This window comes from Eptesicus fuscus, chromosome 5 (assembly GCF_027574615.1).
Source record: "Eptesicus fuscus isolate TK198812 chromosome 5, DD_ASM_mEF_20220401, whole genome shotgun sequence".
Taxonomy (NCBI): domain Eukaryota; kingdom Metazoa; phylum Chordata; class Mammalia; order Chiroptera; family Vespertilionidae; genus Eptesicus; species Eptesicus fuscus.
In genome coordinates, this window is record NC_072477.1 from 23,151,915 (window position 1) to 23,173,933 (window position 22,019).

General features: G+C 47.2%; 3 protein-coding genes across 3 annotated transcripts in view; 1 reads left to right on the forward strand and 2 right to left on the reverse strand.

The window, feature by feature from the left end:
• The window catches only part of LOC103283892 (acyl-coenzyme A thioesterase 1-like), a 58,451-nt gene extending 52,647 nt beyond the window's left edge, over nucleotides 1–5,804 (reverse strand). Inside the window, 2 exon segments of the mRNA XM_054715931.1 lie at nucleotides 5,095–5,227; nucleotides 5,230–5,804. Coding sequence (XP_054571906.1) covers nucleotides 5,095–5,227; nucleotides 5,230–5,419 — 323 coding nt within the window. The 5' untranslated portion in view covers nucleotides 5,420–5,804.
• Nucleotides 1–22,019, forward strand: part of HEATR4 (HEAT repeat containing 4) — a 56,347-nt gene that overhangs the window by 32,125 nt on the left and 2,203 nt on the right. Inside the window, exons 11-16 of the mRNA XM_054715930.1 lie at nucleotides 746–926; nucleotides 1,477–1,546; nucleotides 2,450–2,639; nucleotides 3,301–3,379; nucleotides 4,179–4,338; nucleotides 6,168–6,223. Of these exons, the coding sequence (XP_054571905.1) occupies nucleotides 746–926; nucleotides 1,477–1,546; nucleotides 2,450–2,639; nucleotides 3,301–3,379; nucleotides 4,179–4,338; nucleotides 6,168–6,223 (736 nt within the window). The remainder of the gene's footprint in view (nucleotides 1–745; nucleotides 927–1,476; nucleotides 1,547–2,449; nucleotides 2,640–3,300; nucleotides 3,380–4,178; nucleotides 4,339–6,167; nucleotides 6,224–22,019) is intronic.
• On the reverse strand, nucleotides 5,872–8,220 carry RIOX1 (ribosomal oxygenase 1). Its single transcript, XM_008139197.3, has one exon. The coding sequence runs from the start codon at nucleotides 8,169–8,171 to the stop codon at nucleotides 6,351–6,353; it is 1,821 nt and encodes a 606-aa protein (XP_008137419.2). The 5' UTR covers nucleotides 8,172–8,220; the 3' UTR covers nucleotides 5,872–6,350.

Here is a 22,019-nt window from a genome sequence, read left to right on the forward strand (position 1 = left end):
CAGAGAGGAAGGGAGAGGGATAGAGAGCTAGAAACATCGATGAGAGAGAAACATCGACCAGCTGCCTCCTGCACACCCCCTACCGGGGATGTGCCCGCAACAAATGTACATGCCCTTGACCAGAATCGAACCTGGGACCATTCAGTCTGCAGACCGATGCTCTATCCACTGAGCCAAAACGGTTTCGGCTACTTTTTTTAAAAAAAAATAAAACAAAAGGTTAACAGTCCTTATAGATACTAACAATGTGGCTAAGGAAAGAATCATTAATTGAGTGCCTACTAGATGTTAGACACTATTTTGGATGATCAAAAGAGTTCAAAAGTATGACATGATTCTGATTATACAGGCAAGATACACAAATACCTAATAAGGTCAAGTTTCATGAAGGACAGCTAAGACTACATAGGCAAAGAAGAGAAGGAAAGACATTTGGGAGCCAAATGTAGAAATGAGCATGGCACAGGTGAAGGCAGCAAAGAGAACTGTAGCAAGCAAGAGGTGCATGTTTGAAAGTTTCTTTGATTTAGTCATTCAACATAATTAGGTAATAGGGATTCAAGTAAATAAGACAGTTGAGTCTCTACCCAGTGAAACTTAACCTAATAGGGGATAAGGCTGACTAGGAAAGGGTAGAAATGGATAATGGAGAGCCTAAAGAGGTTGGATTTTATCCCGAGGGCAATGGGGGGGAAGGAGCATCAAAAGTTTGAGGAGGGGAAATAAAAGCACCTGTACTTTACAGAATCAAGCTGAGTCTAGGAAATTCCCAAGAGCGTGTGGAAGCCCTGTCTCTGATTGGTGGACTCAAGCTCATGACCGCCAAGCTTTTCCCAAGCTTCCTAAACTGCTTCTCTGATGACTTCATGGCAGTTAGGCGAGCAGCCTGTTTGGCAGCAGGTGCCCTGCAGATCCGTAATCCAATGGTGAGTCAAGGAAACACGATCCCATCTTACCTGATCAACCCGAAGAGAGCATTACCCTGAGCTTCCCTTGTTGTGCATAGTACACTCACCATTCTGTGGGGACACAGAATGAGAGATCAGAACCAGGAAGGTGAGGGGATATATAGGCCACATCAATCAGTTAGGACCACATTTAGCTCCCAGCCAGCCCAGACATCCTTGAATCTTCTTCTCACCTTATTTATGGGCTTTAAGATCAACTCCAGTGAATGAAGTTGTAATCCCACGTTATTAGGGGAAAACATGATGGAGGTATTCAAAAGAAGCCTGTATCACCATATAGATCTGTGAGCTAAGAAAAACAATAGACAGATATATGAGATAATTCAGCTAATATATTATGTGTGCAGGGTAAATACTTCAGACTCCAGCTCATTTGTCACTAGGGTATGTCATTTCTCAGACAAGAGGGGTCCCTTTCTCTGGTTCATTTTTGCTCTGGTCTTCTCCACTCAACATTGCCTTTTATCCATCCCAGGTCTTTTTTTTTTTTCTCTCTTTCTCTTCCTAGGTTTTTAAATGCCTCCGGTATCTGATACAGAGAGATCCTTACTGGAAAATCAAGGCCTTTGCCCTTCGAGGTATGACAGAGAAAATGGCCCCAGCTCCTCAACCTCAAATATCTTTCCATATGCTAGAACAAGTGATCCCCAGAATTTCTCTAGTAAGGGGTGGAGTGTAGGGGAGGAGATGATCACACCTGCTCAGAAGTTCCTTGCCTGAGAAATTAAAGATTATTTTTTGCTTTTAAATTTTTAGTTAAGGATCCTGAGTCTGGGTCAGTGTCAAACTTGTTAAGGCAAAGGGCTGACAGTCCCTGACAATTTAGTTCCAAGTAGGTGTCCACTTGGAATACACTGTTGGATACACTTGCTTTCTCTGGAGATTTCAACTATAGGACTCTCTACAAGTGAGACCACATTCAAGACTGCTATAGACCTAAAACCCCGCCCTCAACATTTCCTGGTTTCTTTTTAAGGATCTTCTATGTTGCTTGAGTCTTTGGCAGGTCCCTAGCAGAATCGGCCCTAGGTAAACCTGTGAAGTTATCGTGCCCCCTTTCTTCACAGATTGGCCAGCGGACAGGCCTATTATGGGCTAGACTCTATGAAGTGTCACCAGGTGTACAACTAAAGCTTGCCATAGCATCACTCTGCCTTGACTACGCGAGTTTTCTGAGTTATGTGTCCCGTATCTCACCCTTACATTTACCTATTTATGATAGGTAGTGTATTCTCCTATCCTAATGGGCAAGGATGGGATAGAACACCCCTCCTAAGAATCCTTTGGAGATAATGTCCTACTCAAACGCATCTCCGAAATTCTAATGGTGATCATCATCCAAAAGGGAAGAAATAAAACAAATACTTTGTGGCTGCCTTCACATTTATTAACAAGACCATTTCTGGATGTTAAGATATAGCCAGATATAGCCAGATTAGTTTTAAGTGACAGTGGAAGACGCTGCCCTCTGATCTCTGCAGCTTTGGGACAGATTGGCCACGTGAGTCCCCAGCTGACAGACCTCCTGCTCTGGGCTATACACTATGAAAGGTCACCAGGTGTACGTGTAGAAGCTTGCCGTAGCATCCTAGCCCTCAACCTTCAAGGGGACCGGGTCAGGAACACCTTCCTAGACGTGCTGCTGCTAGAAAAACATGATGCTGTTCTAAAGTAAGCACTAAGCCTCTGGTTCCTTCCCCTACCCCTTGTACTGCCCACCCTTGTTAACAAAATATAGCCTTGTGGCTGCCTAATGGCTGTAAAAGCATGGGCTCACCTGTGTCATTCACCTACTTACCAAAATGGGTAACAGAAAAATGAATTTACATTAGATTGAAAGTCAAGCTCATATAGTTCACACACCTATTCTCTATCCTAGGTTGTTTTATTAATTTATTCAACTAACATGTATCAAAAGTGCCTGCTGTGACAACAAGCTTTAAAGTAAAAAAGTCTAGGGTTTGAATACCAACTCATGCCTGCACAAGCTATGTGAGTCCGAGTAAATGACTTAAACTCTCCGAGCCTTTTTTTCTTCTTATATCAAATGCAGACAATAGTCTATCTTATGGGTTTGTGGTGATTAATGTTCACTACCTGTCATAAAGACATTCAATAAATGGTATTTATTAGTACCTTCAAATATATCATCTCAAAAACTACATAACATCCTTAAAAGTTAAACATCATACCACTTGAGGATAAGGCACAGCAAAAGGCGCATAGTTAGGATTGAAATTTAGGATTCTTGACTGATTCCAAGTCCTATATTTTCCACCCCCATGCTTTCTTAAAGGATAGAAACAATCTAAGAAGTCCTCTTATTTTTCAGGGAAATTCACCAGGCAATGAAGATACTCAAGTTAGAAAGTGAAGGAAACCAAGAAATGCTTCAGGAGGTCAAGAACAAGGTAGATAAATGCTCCTGTGTTTTTAAGGGAAAATTCAGGGCTTGCAAGAATTCTTCAGACCCTTTTTGCCCCTAAAGCATGTGTACACACCATTTTCCCCATCACGGAAGTACTTTCTGCAGTCCTAGACAGATACCACATCATTTGAAGACACAAAACATCTGTGCAAAATAGGATTATAAAATCCTCTTAGTAAAAAGACAAAACCAAAATCCTATTAGTTCTATCAAGTAGTTCTCAAAATCAGGGTTTGTTGTTGTTTCTAAAATAGTTTCCTTCCTTTCCTATTTTCTCCTTACCATCTCCTAAACCAAAGTTTTTTTTTTGTTGTTGTTGTTGTTTTGCAGATAGGTATAATGAAGGAATGAGGGACTGGAGCTGGCCTCCTAGGTTTTCTTTTTCCTTCTAAACTTTCCTAATCTGGGCTCTGTCACCAAAAGAACACTCTAGCTGAATAGGTGGTTCTAATTTTTCAAAGCTGTTAAGAGGAGTTGAAGAAATAGTGAAAAGGACTTTAAAAATGTAAAAGATTCTTTCTTCATATATAATTCACAAAACCAACCTCACACCAAGCTGGCATTTCTTAGCAGATTGCTTTCATCATGCTCAAAAAGCTAAAGTTAATTTTTCATTAACAAATGTAAAAATGTCCCACCAATATCACAAGAGAACAATGCTCTCAGGCATTTATGTACCACCTAATACTAACAAGCATGAGCAATACGTTACTTAACTAATGCTTTTTAATGATTTGTAGCCTAGTTGTTATTTTTCTTCAATATTGTTTGCTTTGATCTAGATTCGAACACTAAACCAAAAGGACTTGCTGACGCAGAAAATATTCAGGATGGAGAAGGTCATAAAAAAAGTAAAGGGGGAAGCAAAACATATTTACTTGCAACCCAAAGAGGGGCAAAAACCACTGAAACTCCGTACTTTTCTTCAAGAAACTTTTCGTGGTAGGTTTTCCAGGAGTGAGTCCAATGCTTTTAGGATCTGGGTGTTTTTGTATTTTTTTTTTAAAAGATATTTTTATTCATTTCAGAGAGGGAGAAGTAGAGGTAAAAGCATCAATGATGAGAGAGAATCATTGATTGGCTACCCCCTGCACACCCCCTATTGGGGATCTAGCCTGCAAGCCAGGTATGTGCCCTGAATCGAACTGTGACCTCCTGGTTCACAGGTCGACTACATTCAACCACTGAGGCACTCTAGCTGGGCAGGATCTGGATGTTTTGGGACTTAGTTGTGTCCTGTAGGAGGAGAGCCAGGAAAGGCTACCTACCTCCTTTCCTTCTTGGGCTTCTTCTGCATCCTTCTGTTATTTTTTTCCTCCCCCTGCACACACACACACCCTCCTGCTTTTATTTACTGTTTTATCCCTTTTAAAAATGAATGAGGGAGCTCTATTTGAACTGATTTGAAAGTGTGTGTGTGGGGGGAATGACATTAGAAAAACAAGTACAAAACAAAATAAAAACTAATGTAGAGCACCCTGAAAAAGCCATTTAGGCTTAACCTTTAATAGTGGCTACCTCTGGAAAGTGGGGTTGGAGGGAGAGCTATCATATGAACGTACATCTATGGTTTTACAACTTTAAAAGACTTTATAAGGTTCTCAACTTTGTATCAGTTATGGTGATAGGATCTTAAAAGTTCCATATAAAATCTAAATGATGCGGTGAAGACATCAACCTGGACCAATATATACTTACAAAATCTGTGTGCCCAGGCGTAGCAGCAGCCTCGGGTCATTCAGCCAGCTGCCTACCAGCCACCACCCCAAACCCAGGTCTTCTGGTTCCAAATCCAATGCTCTCTCTGGTACAACAGGCTCTTTTCCACCAACATGAGAATATTCACTTGCCAGATATGGGGAAGTTTCTTCCAACTGCCAGAAAAAAATGAGAGTGGAAAGTAACTTCAACACCAGCCTTCCCTCAGGGCCAGCTCACTACAAGCTGGTTTACTAAGGCCTATGATATCATAACCAGGAGACAGTGCCAGCCACTGATGCAAACAAGCACTGAGCAAAAACATACTCTTAAGAAGATAATATATCACAATTTTTATGATTGTGCTGTTTGGGGTTCAAGTAGCATGATTAAAATGAATAAATTACCCCCAAAGTTATAGAATTGGACCCAATCCTACAACTACCAGATTACCTTTCACTTGGGGCCTAGGCCAGTGGTCGGCAAACTCATTCGTCAACAGAGCCAAATATCAACAGTACAACGATTGACATTTCTTTTGAGAGCCAAATTTTTTAAGCTTAAACTACATAGGTAGGTACATTGTTATTAACTTAATTAGGGTACTCCTAAGCTGGCCTTTGCTAAAAACTCAAGGGGCCAAAGAGCCGCATGTGGCTCGTGAGCCTAAGTTTGACAACCACTGGCCTAGGCCATTATAGATTTTCCCCATCTTCCTCCCCGCTCTCCAATCTTCCTTCAAACCATGCCATATAATAATCTAGCCTTAGAAAAGGGAAACATTCTTTGGCACTTTAATAACTTTTAACATTCATACAAACTCACAATAACAAACAGGATACTAACTCCAACCCTCCCCCAAACTGATGAATGAGAACTCAAATTAAGGATGCAAACCAATTCCAAATAAAAACTTCTAATGTCTCAAGCAGAATGACAGCACGTGCTACACAGTACACTGAAGCCTGAGGATGATGATTAAGTTAGTATTCTGAAATGAACAGGGATCGAGGTTACTTCGGTAGAAAGAGCTTTTTTCCACCTCCAACTTCTGCTTTTATGTTTGTGCCTAGATGTGGTGGTTCCTAAACAATCATCAGAGTTTTGTGACACTGCAGCAGTCCTAAAGGTAAACATAAGCACACAATGATGGTCCTCAAGGTAAGAACATGAGTTTTTTCCCCTCCAGAACAAGGTGGTAAGAGAGAATCATCAATCACTATCGCCTTGTTTCCAGCCATCAACAAGAAACTAGTTCAGGTAAGAGGCATCTTGGTGAGCAGCAACCCCTTATCATATAACATGGTTGCCAAGGACAGCTGGTCCTCCACACTGTCACAGGGCAGGTCTCCCACTCTCACAAACTCTGGGTAGGAGCGGAGCAAGAGTTCCATGGCATCAGCTTGCTGGGGTAAAATCTCCAAGCACTTGGGCTCTTCCAGGTGATAAACGCGGGAGTTTTCCACTGTATAATAGAGAAACAGATGGCCTCCCTCGCCCAACAGCCGAGCTATCCCATCTTGAAGCATGTGCACTTCTGTTTCTGTGGTCAACTGGGCGCCTACATTTACCGGTTCTCCTGCCTCCCAGCGAATGGGGAGCCCATAAACACTCAGTGCCCTCTCCCTGTCAGTTAACACAGGAGGCAGAGAATCGTGGATGAAGTCTTTGGCTCGCTGGTCAGCCACAGCATCGACTGGAGCAAAGTGTCCCAAGCGGGCAACCAAGACCCGCACCTTCTCCATGAAAGCAGTTCTTCGAGGATCCTTAGAATCCGAATGCTGGGCCCCCATGTAATCCATGAAGTCCCGGGGCAGTCCCCTCCGAAACTCCACATTTTCCTCCATTGCAGCCTGCACTGCCAGAGGCAATACAGCCTCCAAGAAGTCACCCCAGGTATTGCGCTGGTACGTGGACAAGGTGAGGTGTAGGGAGTGCGCTCCATCCTGGCATTCGGCTTGGTGAATGAAGCCCCGAGGAAAATAGAGCAAATCTCCAGGTTCCAGCACGGTCTGCAGCACCGGCTCACCAAGGTCATCCTGGCTGAAGTTGGGGCTGGATGTCAGGGCCAGTTCCTCAGTCGGGACCCGGGGTCGGTAGACACGCCAGAGTTTCCTTCCTTCCAGCTGCAGCACAAAAGCCTCGATGTCGTCGTAGTGGGGAGCAAAGCCCTGCGAGTTGGGGGGCGTGAGGTAAACGTTGGAGCCCGCCATACTTCCAAACTGCTCCTGGAGCACCGCCAAAAACTGCCACACGGTGATGGAGAAGGCCTGTGGACAAAGGAGGCGTAGGGAGCAGCCGGCCTGGTACAGGGACCACGCGGCAGCGGGCAGGGCCCGGCCCGGCGGATTCAAGGTCTCGCGCCGCCCGTTGACGTAGCGCGCGGCGTCCAGGTGTTGCCCAAACTGCACCTCCTCGTTGCGCAGCATGGCATCGATGTCGGCGGTGGAAAAAAGGCCCTGGTAGTAGGTGTGGTCCTGCCGCCGCACCAGCACCGCCTCCCGCTCCCACAGGCGCCGGTAGAAATGATCCGGCGGCATGGGCGCGATGAGCCATTCGAAGAGGCGTGCTGCCCGCCGCCGGCTGCTGGGGATCCGGTTAAGCTCGGCCAAGACGCGCTGCAACGGAGAGCTCCAGGCTGGCTCCCCGCCGGTGCTGTCCACCTGCGACCCCGACAGCGTGGCGGGGGCTGCGGACGGGGGCGCGGCCGCCAAGTGCTGGGCAGAGCCCAGCGTGGCCGAGGTCTCCACCAAGCGGGCTGGGGCGGCGGGTGCCTCCGCCAGGCGCGAGGGCGGCTCTCGCCGGGCCGCATCCGGGGTGGCCGTCGCCCCTCCAGGCGGCGGGTCCCGGGGACCGTCCACTGTCGATTCCACCCGCGAGTCCTCCGAGTCTTCGCTGGGCAGCGTCTGGGCCCTCAGCGCCGCCATGCGGGACGCGGCACTTCTCCTGAGCTGCCTTCGGATTTTCCGGGGCCTCAAGGGCAGGACCAGCACCGACCCGCTGTGTGACTGTGGCTGGCGCCGGCGTCTCAGCCGCCCGCGCCTCAGCAAACCTGCGCTAGCCCGGAGCCCGTCCATGGTCGAATCCTCCTCGGAGCCCGGAGCGAGCGAGGAAGGGGCGCGCGGTGGCCGCCGCCGCGGTGTACTGTGGGAAGGGGGCGGGCCTCCAGCCCTCTCGGGTTGGCCACGCCCACCATTCTTCCGCTCAGCGCCTTCTGTTCACTGTATGCTCAACAGTACCTTAATTTTATTTTTTTTTACAATTCTATAATACATCAACTGTGTATTGTATTGTGTGTTCACCACGCCAAGTAAAATCTCCTCCCTTCTCCACTTATTCCCCCTTACACTCTTCTACCTTCCCCACCCCTTTTTCCCTCTCCTCTGGTCATCACCATATGGTTGTCAGGAGGATTTCCTTTTTGTTTTTTGTGGGTTTTTTTTTTTTTTTTTTTTTTTTTTTGCTTGATCCCGCCACCCTTTTCATCCAGTCCCCCAACCCCAGCCCGAACCCCCTTCCCCACTGACAGCTATCAGTCTGTTCTCTGTTTTTATGAGTCTATTTATATTTTGTTAGTCTATTTTGTTCATTAGACTCCACATATAAGTGAAATCATGTATTTTTCTCTGACTTGCTTATTTCACTTAGCAAAACAGCAGTTTAATTGAAATGCGTGGCCTCACACTAGAACCGCGGAATCTCTGCCAAATTAACAGGGATTTCATATTTAGAGGCAATTTTTTTTAAGTATTTGCTTTTTTGCTTTTGTTTTTGTTTTTGTAATCTTCACTGGAGGATATTTTTTTCCATTGATTATTTATTTTTTTTTATTTTTTTAGAGAGTGGAGGGAAGGGAAGGGAAGGGAAGGGAAGGGAAGGGAAGAGAATCCAATGTAAGAGATGGAGATTAGTCTGCAACCCAGGTACCTGCCCTTGACCCAGAATGGAAGTCCAGACCCTTTGGTTTGTGGGTAGATGCTCAGGACTACAGGACAATTTATTTACTTATTTATAATTATTTTAATTTTTTTAATGATTTGGAAAGGGAAGAAGAGAAGGAGAGAGAAACATCAACGCGAGACATACATCGATCGGTTGCCTCTTGTACCTACTAGGGGAATCATACCCATAACCTATGCATGTGCCCTGACCAGGAATTAACCCGAGACTTTCTGGTGCATGGGACAATGCTCCTACCAACTGAGCCACTCCAACCAGAGCTAGAGGGCAATTTAAAAATCAAGTTGTGCCGAAACCGGTTTGGCTCAGTGGATTCGGCCTGCAGACTCAAGGGTCCCGGGTTCGATCAAGGGCATGTACATTGGTTGCGGGCACATAGGGGGTGTGCAGGAGGCAGCTGGTCGAGTTTCTCTCTCATCGATGTTTCTAGCTCTCTATTCCTCTCCCTTCCTCTCTGTAAAAATTCAATAAAATATAAAAAAAAAATAAAAAATAAAAAAATAAAAATAAAAATCAAGTTGCTAGGGACTTCAGTAGAAAGAAAGTTGTCTACTTAACTCCTTATTCTTTCTAGTCTCTACATATTGCATGTCCCAGGAGTCCTCATTTCTGAACAGCATGTTCCAGAGCAGTTTTTCACAGAAAGTGCATAAATCTTGTTTTCAAGAAATGCCCTCAGGCAAACTTTGAGATTTTTGTTTAAACCTTGGGTGGTTCTGGTCTTCTTTACTCTGCAGATGATGTGATCGATTGAAGCCCTCTGTAAGTTCCTCCACCCAACTTCCCTTTGTACTTTCTCCATTACAAATTCTCCCGGTTGTTGCCTTCTCTCTGAAAAAGGAGTTAGGACTTGCATTCTTCTTTTTTTCTTTTTAAATATATTTTTTAAATTATTGATTTAGAGAGAGAGGAAAGGAGAGGGAAAGAAAGAGAAACATCAATGAGAGAGAAACATCTATGGGCTGCCTCCTGCACGCCCCCTACTGGGGATGGAGCCCCAACCTGGGCCTGCCCTGATAGGGAATCCAAGGGCTACCTCTTGGTACATGAAACGAGGTTCAAACAACTGAACCACACTGGCCAGCTCTCTATTTGCATTCTTGTTATCTGCCCTTCCCACCTGCTCTGGGATTTTGTTTCATTAGCTACAACTTCTCTCTCCAGAATCTTCAATCTCATCTCTGAATCTTAAATCAACCTTTAAAAAAATTCTTTATTGTTTAAAGTATTGCATAAGTCTCCCTTTCCCCCCATTGACCTCTCCCTGGCCGCTCCCACCACCAGCACAGGCCCTCACCCCCCTACTATCTGTGTCCGTTGGTTATGCTCATATGCATGCATCCAAGTCCTTTGGTTGATCTCTTACTCCCTCACCCGCTGCCTTCCCTCATAGGTTGGACAGTTTGTTCTATGCTTCTATGACTCTGGTTCTATTTTTGTTCATCAGTTTATGTTGATCATTATATCCTACATATGAGTGACATCATGTGATATTTATCTTTCTCCGACTGGCTTATTTTGCGTAGCATAATGCTCTCCAGGTCCATCCATGTTGTTACAAATGGTAAGAGTTCCTTCTTTTTTACAGCAATATAGTATTCCATTGTATAGATGTACCACAGTTTTCTAATCCACTCATCTGCTGATTGTCACTTAGGCTGTTTCCAAATCTTAGCTATTGTAAATTGTGCTGCTCTGAACATAGGGGTGCATATATCCTTTCTGATTGGTGTTTTTGGTTTCTTGGGATATATTCCTAGAAGTGGGATTACTGGATCAAATGGGAGTTCCATTTTTAATTTTTTGAGGAAACGCCATACTATTTTCCACAGTGGCTGCACCAGTCTGCATTCCCACCAGCAGTGCACGAGGGTTCCTTTTTCTCCGAATCCTTGCCAGCACTTGTCATTTGTTGCTTTGTTGATGATAGCCATTCTGATAGGTGTGAGATGGTACCTCACTGTCATTTTGATTTGCATCTCTCGGATGAGTAGTGACTTTGAGCATGTTTTCATATGCCTCTTGGCCTTCTGTATGTCCTCTTTCAGAAAGTGTCTATCTAGGTCCTTTGCCTATTTTTTTATTAGATTGTTTATCTTCCTTTTGTTAAGTAGTAAATTAAGATACCTAGGAATAAATTTAACCAAGGAGGTAAAGGACCTGTACTCAGAAAATTACAGGACGCTGAAAAAAGAGATAAAGGGAGACATAAACAAATGGAGAAATATACTGTGCTCATGGATTGGTAGAATCAACATCATTAAAATGTCCATACTACCCAAGTCAATCTATAGATTCAGTGCAATCCCCATTAAAATACCAATGGCATATTTCAAAGACCTAGAACAAACTCTCCAAAAATTTGTCTGGAATAAAAAAAAGACCTCAAATAGCTGCAGCAATCTTGAGAAAGAAGAACAAAGTTGGAGGGATCACAATACCAAGCTATATTACAAAACCACTGTTCTCAAAACTGCCTAGTACTGGCACAAGGACATATAGATCAATGGAACAGAACAGAGAATCCAGAAATCGACCCAAGCCATTATGCTCAATTGATATTTGACAAAGGAGGCAAGAGCATACACTGGAGTCAAGACAGTCTCTTCAATAAATGGTGTTGGGAAAATTGGACAGATACATGCAAAAGAAACCATCAACAAAACAAGAAAGCCCACCGCATGGGAGAACATTTTTGCAAATGTTATCTCCGATAAGGGTTTAATCTCCAAAATTTGCAGGGAACTCGTACAACTTAAATCAACCTCTTAAATGTGGATCTCTTGTTTCCAGGCACCATAGTAGTCATAACAGTTTAATTGTTAAGAACAACATAGTCACTATCTCCATGTAACTACTGTTGTTTTGTCATAAAGATTGTCTTCATTTTAATTTTTTTAGATAAATTCCTAGGAATGGAATTTCTGAATCAAAGAGCAAGATAATTTTTGTGATTATTAGTAGGTTTTACTGCATTCCTTCCAAAGTTTACAATCTTGCAAGCAGTTATGAGCAGATTAGACTACATGGCCTCTAGGGCATTTTCTGTGGTTCTGGTTGATCTTTTTATCTTTTTAAAAAATATATATTTTTTTATTGATTTCAGAGAGCAAGGGAGAGACAGAGAGAGAACCTAACTCTGAGCTCCTGGTTCATAGGTTGATGCTCAACCACTGAGCCACACCAGCCAGGCTCTGTTTGATCTTTCAATCCTCTTCCTCAGTCACATTCCTATCCAAACACTTGGCAAACCTTTTAGGTTTTATCCCTACGATATGCCACGTCCACCCTTTTTATTTCTCACATGGTCAATTGAGGGCGATTTTGCCTCCAGAAGGAACACTTTGCTTGTGGGATTGAGTAGGGGAAGGGAATCTTATAACATCTAGTGCAGCTATTTTCATCCTTTTTCATCACATTGGTAGTAGACTAAGGAGGCAGAAGAAAGCAAAGTGGGGAAATCTCTAGGATTGGATATAAAGCAAAATGGAGAAACACTTCTTTTACATTGGTGGGTACAGGATAATTAATAATTAACATTCACAGCTCATAGAGATAGTCTGTGGGAACAAGATAATAAGAAGGGGTTCTGTGGTGTACTGATCTGGTGCCAGCAGTTGTGCCTTCCAGGAGAAGGAAAAGAAAATTACTCTGGCCCGGCCAGTGTGCTCAGTGGTTGAGCATTGACCCATGCACCAAGAGGTCCCTGGTTTGATTCCAGGTCAGGGCCCATGACCAGGTTGCAGACTCAATCCCCAGCAGGGAGCATGCAGGAGGCAACCAATCCATGTTGTTGTTTCTCCTCTATGTTTCTCTCTCTCCTTCTTCCTCCTCTCTCTCAAAAATCAATAAAAACATATTTAACAATAAAATAAAATGACTACAATGTGTTTTTTAAATATATTTTTATTGATTTCGGAGAGGAAGGGAGAAGAAGAGAGATAGAAACATCAATGATGAGAGAGAATCATTGATTGGCTGCCTTCTGCACGCCCTGTACTAGGGGTCGAGCCTGCAACTGGGGTATTGCCCAGACCAGGAATCAAACCGTGATCTCCTGGTTCATAGGTTGATGCTCAACTACTGAGCCACAACCAGCCGGGCCAATGTGTTTTGTTTTTGTTTTTATTTTTATTTTTATTTATTTTATTTTATTTTTTTTTAAATTTCTTTATTGATTAAGGTGTCACATATTTGTCCTCATCCCCCCATTCCCATCCCACCCCTCTCCCCACGCATGCCCCAATCCCCTGCTGAACCCAACCGTTGGATAGGCTTACATGCATGGATACAGGTCCCTTGGTTGAACTCTCCCCCTCCCCCCACCCTCCCCCTACCTTCCCCTATCCTCCCTCTGAGGCCCGATAGTCCGATCGATGCCTCCTTGCTTCTGGTTCTGTTCTTGTTCCTGAGTCTATGTTGTTCATCATTTCCCCTAGATGAGAGAGATCATATGACACTAGATATATACTAATAAGAACTGAATGTGAGACGAGCAATAATAGTTATGCTGACAGGCAAATGAATCAATCTGTAGCGAGCTTCCCCCTGGACCAACAGTTCTTTTGAGACCCAATTTCAATGTCCAGTAGTTCCTTATGTGTACATGTCAGCACTGATCCCTCAGCTCTGGATGGTGGACAAATGGTGGTAATGGAGGTCCGACTCCCTCTGGTTTGGTCTCGGCCGAACCCAGGGGCACGGCGTCACCCGGACTAAGGGGCACGTGGCCTCACCCATACCCAAGGGGCGCGTGGTCTCACCCGGGCCTGGGACCCAGCCTCACCCGGATGGATCCAGGGGCGCACAGCCTCACCCAGACCCAGGATCTGGCTTCACCCGTACCCAGGGACGCTTGGCCTCTCCCAGACCCAGGGGCACGTGGCCTCCCCCGGGCTTAGTTGCACAAGGCCTCACCTGGATCCAGGGACACATGGTCTCTCCCGGACCCAGGGACGCTTGGCCTCTCCCAGACCCAGGGCCACTTGGGCTCACCCGGGCCTAGGTGCACGAGGCCTCACCCGGATCCAGGGACACATGGTCTCACCCAGACCCAGGGACGCTTGGCCTCTCCCAGACCCAGGGCCACTTGGGCTCACCCGGGCCTAGGTGCACGAGGCCTCATCCGGATCCAGGGACACATGGTCTCACCCGGACCCAGGGACGCTTGGCCTCTCCCAGACCCAGGGCCACTTGGGCTCACCCGGGCCTAGGTGCACGAGGCCTCATCCGGATCCAGGGACGCATGGTCTCACCCGGACCCAGGGACGCTTGGCCTCTCCCAGACCCAGGGCCACTTGGGCTCACCCGGGCCTAGGTGCACGAGGCCTCATCCGGATCCAGGGACACATGGTCGCACTCGGACCCAGGGACGCTTGGCCTCTCCCAGACCCAGGGCCACTTGGGCTCACCCGGGCCTAGGTGCACGAGGCCTCACCCGGATCCTGGGACACATGGTCTCACCCGGACCCAGGGACGCTTGGCCTCTCCCAGACCCAGGGCCACTTGGGCTCACCCGGGCCTAGGTGCACGAGGCCTCATCCAGGTCCAGGGACACATGGTCTCACCCGGACCCAGGGACGCTTGGCCTCTCCCAGACCCAGGGCCACTTGGGCTCATCCGGGCCTAGGTGCACGAGGCCTCACCCGGATCCAGGGACACATGGTCTCACCCAGACCCAGGAACGCTTGGCCTCTCCCAGACCCAGGGCCACTTGGGCTCACCCGGGCCTAGGTGCACGAGGCCTCATCCGGGTCCAGGGACACATGGTCTCACCCGGACCCAGGGACGCTTGGCCTCTCCCAGACCCAGGGCCACTTGGGCTCACCCGGGCCTAGGTGCACGAGGCCTCACCCGGATCCAGGGACACATGGTCTCACCCAGACCCAGGAACGCTTGGCCTCTCCCAGACCCAGGGCCACTTGGGCTCACCCGGGCCTAGGTGCACGAGGCCTCACCCGGATCCAGGGACACATGGTCTCATCCAGACCCAGGAACGCTTGGCCTCTCCCAGACCCAGGGCCACTTGGGCTCACCCGGGCCTAGGTGCACGAGGCCTCATCCGGATCCAGGGACGCATGGTCTCACCCGGACCCAGGGACACATGGCCTCACCCAGACCCAGGGCCACTTGGGCTCACCCGGGCCTAGGTGCACGAGGCCTCATCCGGATCCAGGGACGCATGGTCTCACCCGGACCCAGGGACGCTTGGCCTCTCCCAGACCCAGGGCCACTTGGGCTCACCCGGGCCTAGGTGCACGAGGTCTCACCCGGATCCAGGGACACATGGTCTCGCCTGGACCCAGGGGTGTGTGGGCTCTCCCAGACCCAGGGGCGCTTGGCCTCGCCCGGGCACGGGATCCAGCGTCATCCGGGTCCAGGGGCACATGGCCTCACCCGGACCCGGAGTCCGGCCTCACCTGGACCCAGGGGCATGTGGCCTCACCTCGACCCAGGGACGTGAGGCCTCACTTATACCCAGAGGCGTGTGACCACACCCGAGCCCAGAGGCGCGCAACCCCGCCCACACCCGGGTCTCAGCGGGGCCCCGTCTTCCCGATCCCAATTCCTGCCGGTCAATCCCCCCTCAGCAATTCCCCTAGCCATCCTTCCAGAGCTCCAGTATGGCTGCTGCAGAACTCGTCGGGCGGCGGCTCGGCGAAGCTCCGGTGCGCCCGGTGCATGGCGGTGGGCCGGTCTGGCGTCGCTGCGTCGGCCCTTGGGTCTGCATCGGTGGCCGGTCGCCGAGCATGCGCACCTGGCCGCTTCCGGGGCGTTGAGATTCTTGACGGACTCGGAGGTCAGCAAGCGCGGAGTCTCCTACCCCATGTCTCATAGGGGCTCGTCTGTCCGTGCTTGGCTGCCAGTGGAACCGTCCCCTCAGCCAGAGACCGCCGGGGGAACTGCGCCGAGCACGTTCCAGGCCGCCGTTGTGTCGCCTGAGCCATAGTTCTTTTGTGTCGCCTGAGCCGTAGTTCTTAAAGTGTGGTCTTTGGGTCACCGGCATCAGCATCATCCCACATACCCCTCTTTTATTCTAGTTGTAGAGCATCCACTCAGCCAGCCCTATGGTGGTCTTGGATGGTGTCTGCTCTGCTCTCTTGTCGTAGTCTCAAAGTTGTTGTGGTAGGCAACAATCAGGCTTCCGCCCTATGCCTCCATGTTGGTCCTCCTTTGTATAGTTAAGTCTTGATTGTTGTTGGTGTCACTAGGGGGGCTCTCTTTGTCTATAAAGGAAGAGTTGCTGTGCAGGCGACACGTTTATGGGCCGGGTCTTGGTGCAGCAAAGCTTTGGCGCTCACTGAATATTCCTGTTGAATGTGTCCCTTATGCACGTGGTTGAAATCTGGTGTCATCTCCCACAGACCACTAGATGCCCTCGTTTCTGGGTCTCCAATGAGGTGTAGATCAGCTACTGCCTTAGGCACTCAGCAAGGATTACAGCAAAAACTGTAGTTTCTTCCTCCTGTCTGAGTGGCCCTGGAGCAGTCCGACTAAAACAGCAGTTCATCTGGTCCGCTGCCAGAGGGCAGGCCACCCACATGCATAAGCCGTTGCTTGGGGCGCAGGTGTGCCTGCAAGACTTGCGGGGCAGGTCTTCAAAACGTGCGGGGCGGGTCCCAGGGCGGGGCGGGGTCTCAGGGCGCCAACAGGCCATGGTGCGGCGAGCCGCGATGGCTGTGAGTCTGGTCCTTCTGCCTTCCACGTATCTAAGTCCCCTCGTTCCGCACTCCAGCGCAGCAAACACTGATTGCTGGGCGCACCTCCGCAAGAATCCCGCCTCTCCCCGCAGGCATCTGGGTCTCCCGCGGTTCGCCAGAAGATGGATTTCAGGGTGATGGAGAGCTAATCTCCCCTAGGTTTGGAACAAAAGCCCCTTTCCCCCGCCACCAGCCAGACCCACGCGCCTCCACACCTCATCCCCTCCGATTTCGCTGGGTGCGAGGCAACAGAACAGCCTTTAACCTCCGCCGCCATCTTTTTCAAACTTCCCAATTTGTACTTCTTAATCCCTTCATTTCAGTCAACTCTACTGAAGTCTAGCGCCGCCGGGAGGTGCACGGAAAGGGCGCCCGGGCCTCCGTCCGGTGTGCGGCGCGCGCGTCCCGCGGAACCAGGTGCGCGAGGGCCGCGCGGCGGGGACGGGCGCTGGGCGGCCGCCGAGCTCCAGGCGCCGCCATCGCCGCGTTCCGGGCGTCGCCGCCGCGGCGTCCCCCCAATTTGTACTTCTTAATCCCTTGAATTCAGTCAACTCTACTGAAGTCTAGCGCCGCCGGGAGGTGCACGGAGAGGGCGCCCGGGCCTCCGTCCGGTGTGCGGGGCGCGCGGCCTGCGGAACCAGGCGCGCGGGGGCTGTGCGGCGGGGACGGGTGCTGGGAGGCCGCCGGGCTCCGGGCGCCGCCGCTGCGGCGGCGTCCCCAGCGTCCCGGGCCGGGCGGCCTGCGGGGGCGGCGGAGTTGCGAAAGTGAGTGAGTTTCCCAGGGTTTCGCCCGGAATGGGGTTCAGTGCAATCGGAGCCGGCGCTCAGCGCATTCCGGAGCCTTTATCTCCTTCCCGCCAGTGAACGCCGGCCAGGCCATCAGCCGCCCCTTCCTCTCCGGTTCCATCCTCCCCACAGGCGCGTGTGCTCGTGTCTCCGCCCGTTTCTCCATACCTCAGGCTTTTACGGCTTCCCCGACTGTCCCCGTGGCCTTCTCCTTCCCCCCAGCTGTGGGCATTTCAGTCCACCAACTTTCCTGTGGTTCTGGACGATGTCCGTTCTGACCTCTAGTTGTATTTTTGAAATTGTTGTGCCCGGCTGCAGGTTAGGTGTTTAACCTATGGCGCCATCTTGGTTCCCTCTCTGTGTTTTGTTTTTAAATGAAAGAAAATTACTCTGTCCTTTCAAAAGTATGTTATCCTAGATGCAGAAGAAAAATGGACAGAGCTCACTTAAGGTGAAGGTTGATCTTTGCTAAGGAAGCTTTAGGCCTGGGACATGACCTACCCAGTTAGGAATTTATGATCAGAACATCCTGTGTGGTTACTTTTGGTCACTGAGCTTGTTAGGCCTGCCATGTGCCTCCCACCTAATCCCCAGCTTGTCAAGTTTATGTAGCCCCCTTTCGATCACAATTACAAGTAGCTTCCAACTAGTCTCTAACTTTAGTCTCTCCCTAGTCAATTTGTAACACGGGTAGCTACAATGTCAATTTTCTCAAGCTGTGGCTCCAATGTGCCATTGCCCTACTCAAAACCCATCTGTGTTCCCCATCGATCAATCCAAGCCCTTCAGCTAGATACTGAAGTCACATAGTGAGACAGCCTTATCAGCCACAACTCTGCTGCACATTACTTCTGCAAGTTAGACTATTTGCTGTTCGTTGCCTATGTTCTGCTCCATACATTTACTCATCCTGTTCCCCTAAATGCTGTCTCCCAATCATCTTTTGTCACTACCTTTATTTAAGTCTCTTTCACATTCCATCTTCTCACCAAAGTCTCTCCCATCTCTAATCACAAGAGAACTGTGACCTTTTCACATGAATTTAGCACATTGTGCCTGTTTTGGTATATAATGTACTTGTCATATTCTCTCCTAAACTTCCTAGACTGTAAAATCCTTCAAGGAAAGGATTTCCTTTGCTTTTTGCTCTTACTTTTCACACACTGCTTTTCACACAGAAGGTGCACAGAAAGTGTTTATTGAGAAGCAGACCACCCAGGATTGAGTCCCTCCCACTCATTCTACATGGCATTAGCTCAGTCAAGTTACTCTCTCAGGCCTCAGGAATCCCATCTGTAAAATGAGGATAAAAATTGAACCTACTTCTTCTTCTTTTTTTTTTAAACTTGTATTTTAGCCAGTTGATAGATGGGAAGTGCTATTTTTGTACAATTTTATTAATTTTTTCTTTTTTTTTTTAACCTACTTCTTTATAGGGTTGTTGTAAAGATAAAACAATGCATGTAAGGCACTTAGCACAGAGTCTGGTTTAAAGCCAAACACTTAAAAATGGTAGCTATAATAATAATTTATTATTATGGCGCAAAACCCCGTATTACCTATATGATGCCTGGGTGTCACTAGCCTACTTCAGAGGAATCAGGAGTTGGGAAGGCAGAGAAGTTCTTGAATTGGGCAGGATGACAGAGTGGGATAGGGAGGTTAGATTGTTTTTGCATATGCCCCGTGGAAGTTGAGTCAGTGGGGACGATATCAGACAAAACCATTGTGTGAGGTACTGCTCTGTACAAAGTTACCTGGCCAAGAGCCAGAGTAGGGGCTGATACCAACTGTCCTCCTTCCAAGTCCTGTGGCCTAGTCCAGGGCTGCAGTGTCTGAAGGAAGGGACAGCAGAGGGGCTGTGTGTGCTGATGAGGCTCTGACATCAGGTCCCCCGGGGAAATGCTGAAGAAGGCAGGTCACATTTGTCAATAGGAGCTTTAATTGCCTTTTTAAAGAGATTGGTTTTCAGTATACAATGGACACATTCTGCAGTGAATGAGGGGGATGAGCTGTGCTTGTTTGCTCTCAAAGCGAGGGACAGTCTGCTCAGCTAGAGGAAGGCTGTAAATTTGTCTTTTCCACATCCTGTACACATACCTCCTCCTCCTAGTCTTTCCTGTGACCTCATCCTTTATTTTTTTCAGCATTTTGTGATTTCCTGGAAGAATATTGTCGCTGCCTGGTCTCTTAGTTTCCGTAGTGACTGGGAGGTACCTTTTGGATCTTGACTTATCTTTAATTTCATCACTTTCCTGTGGCTCTACTTAGTTCTCACTACAAAAGCAGCTATTAATAACCATTTTTAGAAATATAATTTAAGAACATGGAATAATGTTCCTAATATATCATGAGTGGGAAAAAACAGACAAAATAAGTATTACAGTAGGATCCCAGTTGGGGTACTTTGTGTGTCGATTTGTATGTGTATATATCTATTCATTCATATATAGATCCATTCATATTACTGAAAAAAAGATAGGAGTCTTTACACTGCAATATTCAACAGTGTTTATCTTTAATGGTGGGATTCCAGGTAATTTTTATTTTCTTCTTTTTTGTTTATTTTTATGTTCTGGACTTTCTACATTGAACATGTATCACTTGTGCCATTAAAAATAGAGTGTGTGTTTTTTGTTTGTTTTGTTTTTTGCTTTTGGTTTTTTGTTTTTCCACCCACCCACCCCCCCTCCCCTGCCTTCCCTCTGAGATTCTGCACTCTGTTCCATGCTTCCATGTCTCTGGATTCACTCTGTTCATCACTTTCTTTTGTTACTTAGATTCCACATATGTCACTCTATGAATTTCTTAATCTCTTCCTTCAGGAAAGTCTCCCAGTCCCTGCAAGTACTCACTTGATTAGGTCAGACCCACCTAGCATAATCTCCCTTCTGATGAACTCAGAGTCACCTACAAGTAAACGAATCGTGTGAGTAGAGTGTTTTTTTAAACCACAAACTACACTTTCCCTAATGCATCTTATTTTTTCCAATCTCTCATTATTGCTTGCCTAGCTCTTCTGGGGTTTTTTAATCAATATAATTCCCTTTAAAAAAATCAAAGGAACTTGATGTTAAGATTACCACGAACCTTATTATTATGTCTATAGTTTTGCATTTTCCAGAATGTCATGTAATTAAAATCATATATTATGTGTAGCCTTTTCAGGCTGGCTCTGTCACTTAGCAACCAGTACGCATTTAAAGAGGTTCATCCATGTCTTTTTGTGGCTTGATAGTTCATTTCTTGTCTTTGACCACTATCCCATTGTATAAGTGTACCACAATTTGTTTCTCCACTCACATATTGAAGGACATTTGGTTGCTTCTAGTTTTTGGTGATTATGAATAAAGCTGCTACAAACAAGCATTCGTGTTCAGGTCAGAGTTATTTTTAACATGACTTGATTTTTCAAAGAGTATAATAAAAATAATCGATAAATAGAGGAATACATTGTGAAAGTCAAAATTAAAATGAAATGGTCCATTATAATTGATTTATTCATTTTTTGAAAGCAATGAAAAACAAGATAATAAATAATGGTTTGGCTCTTATTATTAATAACACAACATAATATGATGTGTAGCTGAAATTATGTTATTTGTGAAATTATAAATGTTAATAACATTTATACTAACATTTCTCATTTTGACTGGAACCGCCATCTTCCAATAATTTGCCAAAATGACTAACCCAAAGGGGAAGAGGAGAGGCACCTGCTATATGTTCTCTAGGCCTTTCAGAAAACATGGAGCTGTTCCTCTGGCCCCATACATGTGAATCTACAAGAAAGGTGATACTGCAGACATCAGAGGAATGGGCACTGTTCAAAAAGGAATGCCCCACAAATGTTACCATGGCAAAACTGGAGGAGTCTACAGTTAGCCAGCCTGCGGTGGGCATTGTTGTAAACAAACAAGGGCAAGATTCTTGCCCAGAGGATTAATGTACATATTGAGCATATAAAGCACTCGAAGAGCTGAGACAGCTTCCTGAAACGTGTGGAGGAAAATGATCAGAAAAAGAAGGAAGCCAAAGTGAAAGGTTCCTGGGTTCAGCTGAAGCGCCAGCCTGCTCCACCCAGAGAAGCACTTTGTCAGAACCAGTGGAAAGGAGCCTGAGCTGCTGGGACCCATCCCCTGTGAACTCATGGCGTGACAAGTGCAAAAAAATAAAAGACCTCTGTACTGCTTAAAAATATATACTATAAGAGGCATAGTATTCTTTCTGCAAATGTGTGAGTGGGCATATATCAAAATCTGGGCCCTAGCCGGTTTGGCTCAGTGGATAGAGCTTCGGCCTGTGGACTGAAGGGTCCTGGGTTCAATTCCAGTCAAGGGTACATGCCTGGGTTGTGGACTCGATCCCCAGTAGGGGGCATGCAGGAGGCAGCTGATCAATGATTCTCTCTCATCATTGATGTTTCTATCTCCCTCTCCCTTCCTTTCTGAAAATAAAAAAAATATATGTATTTTTTAAA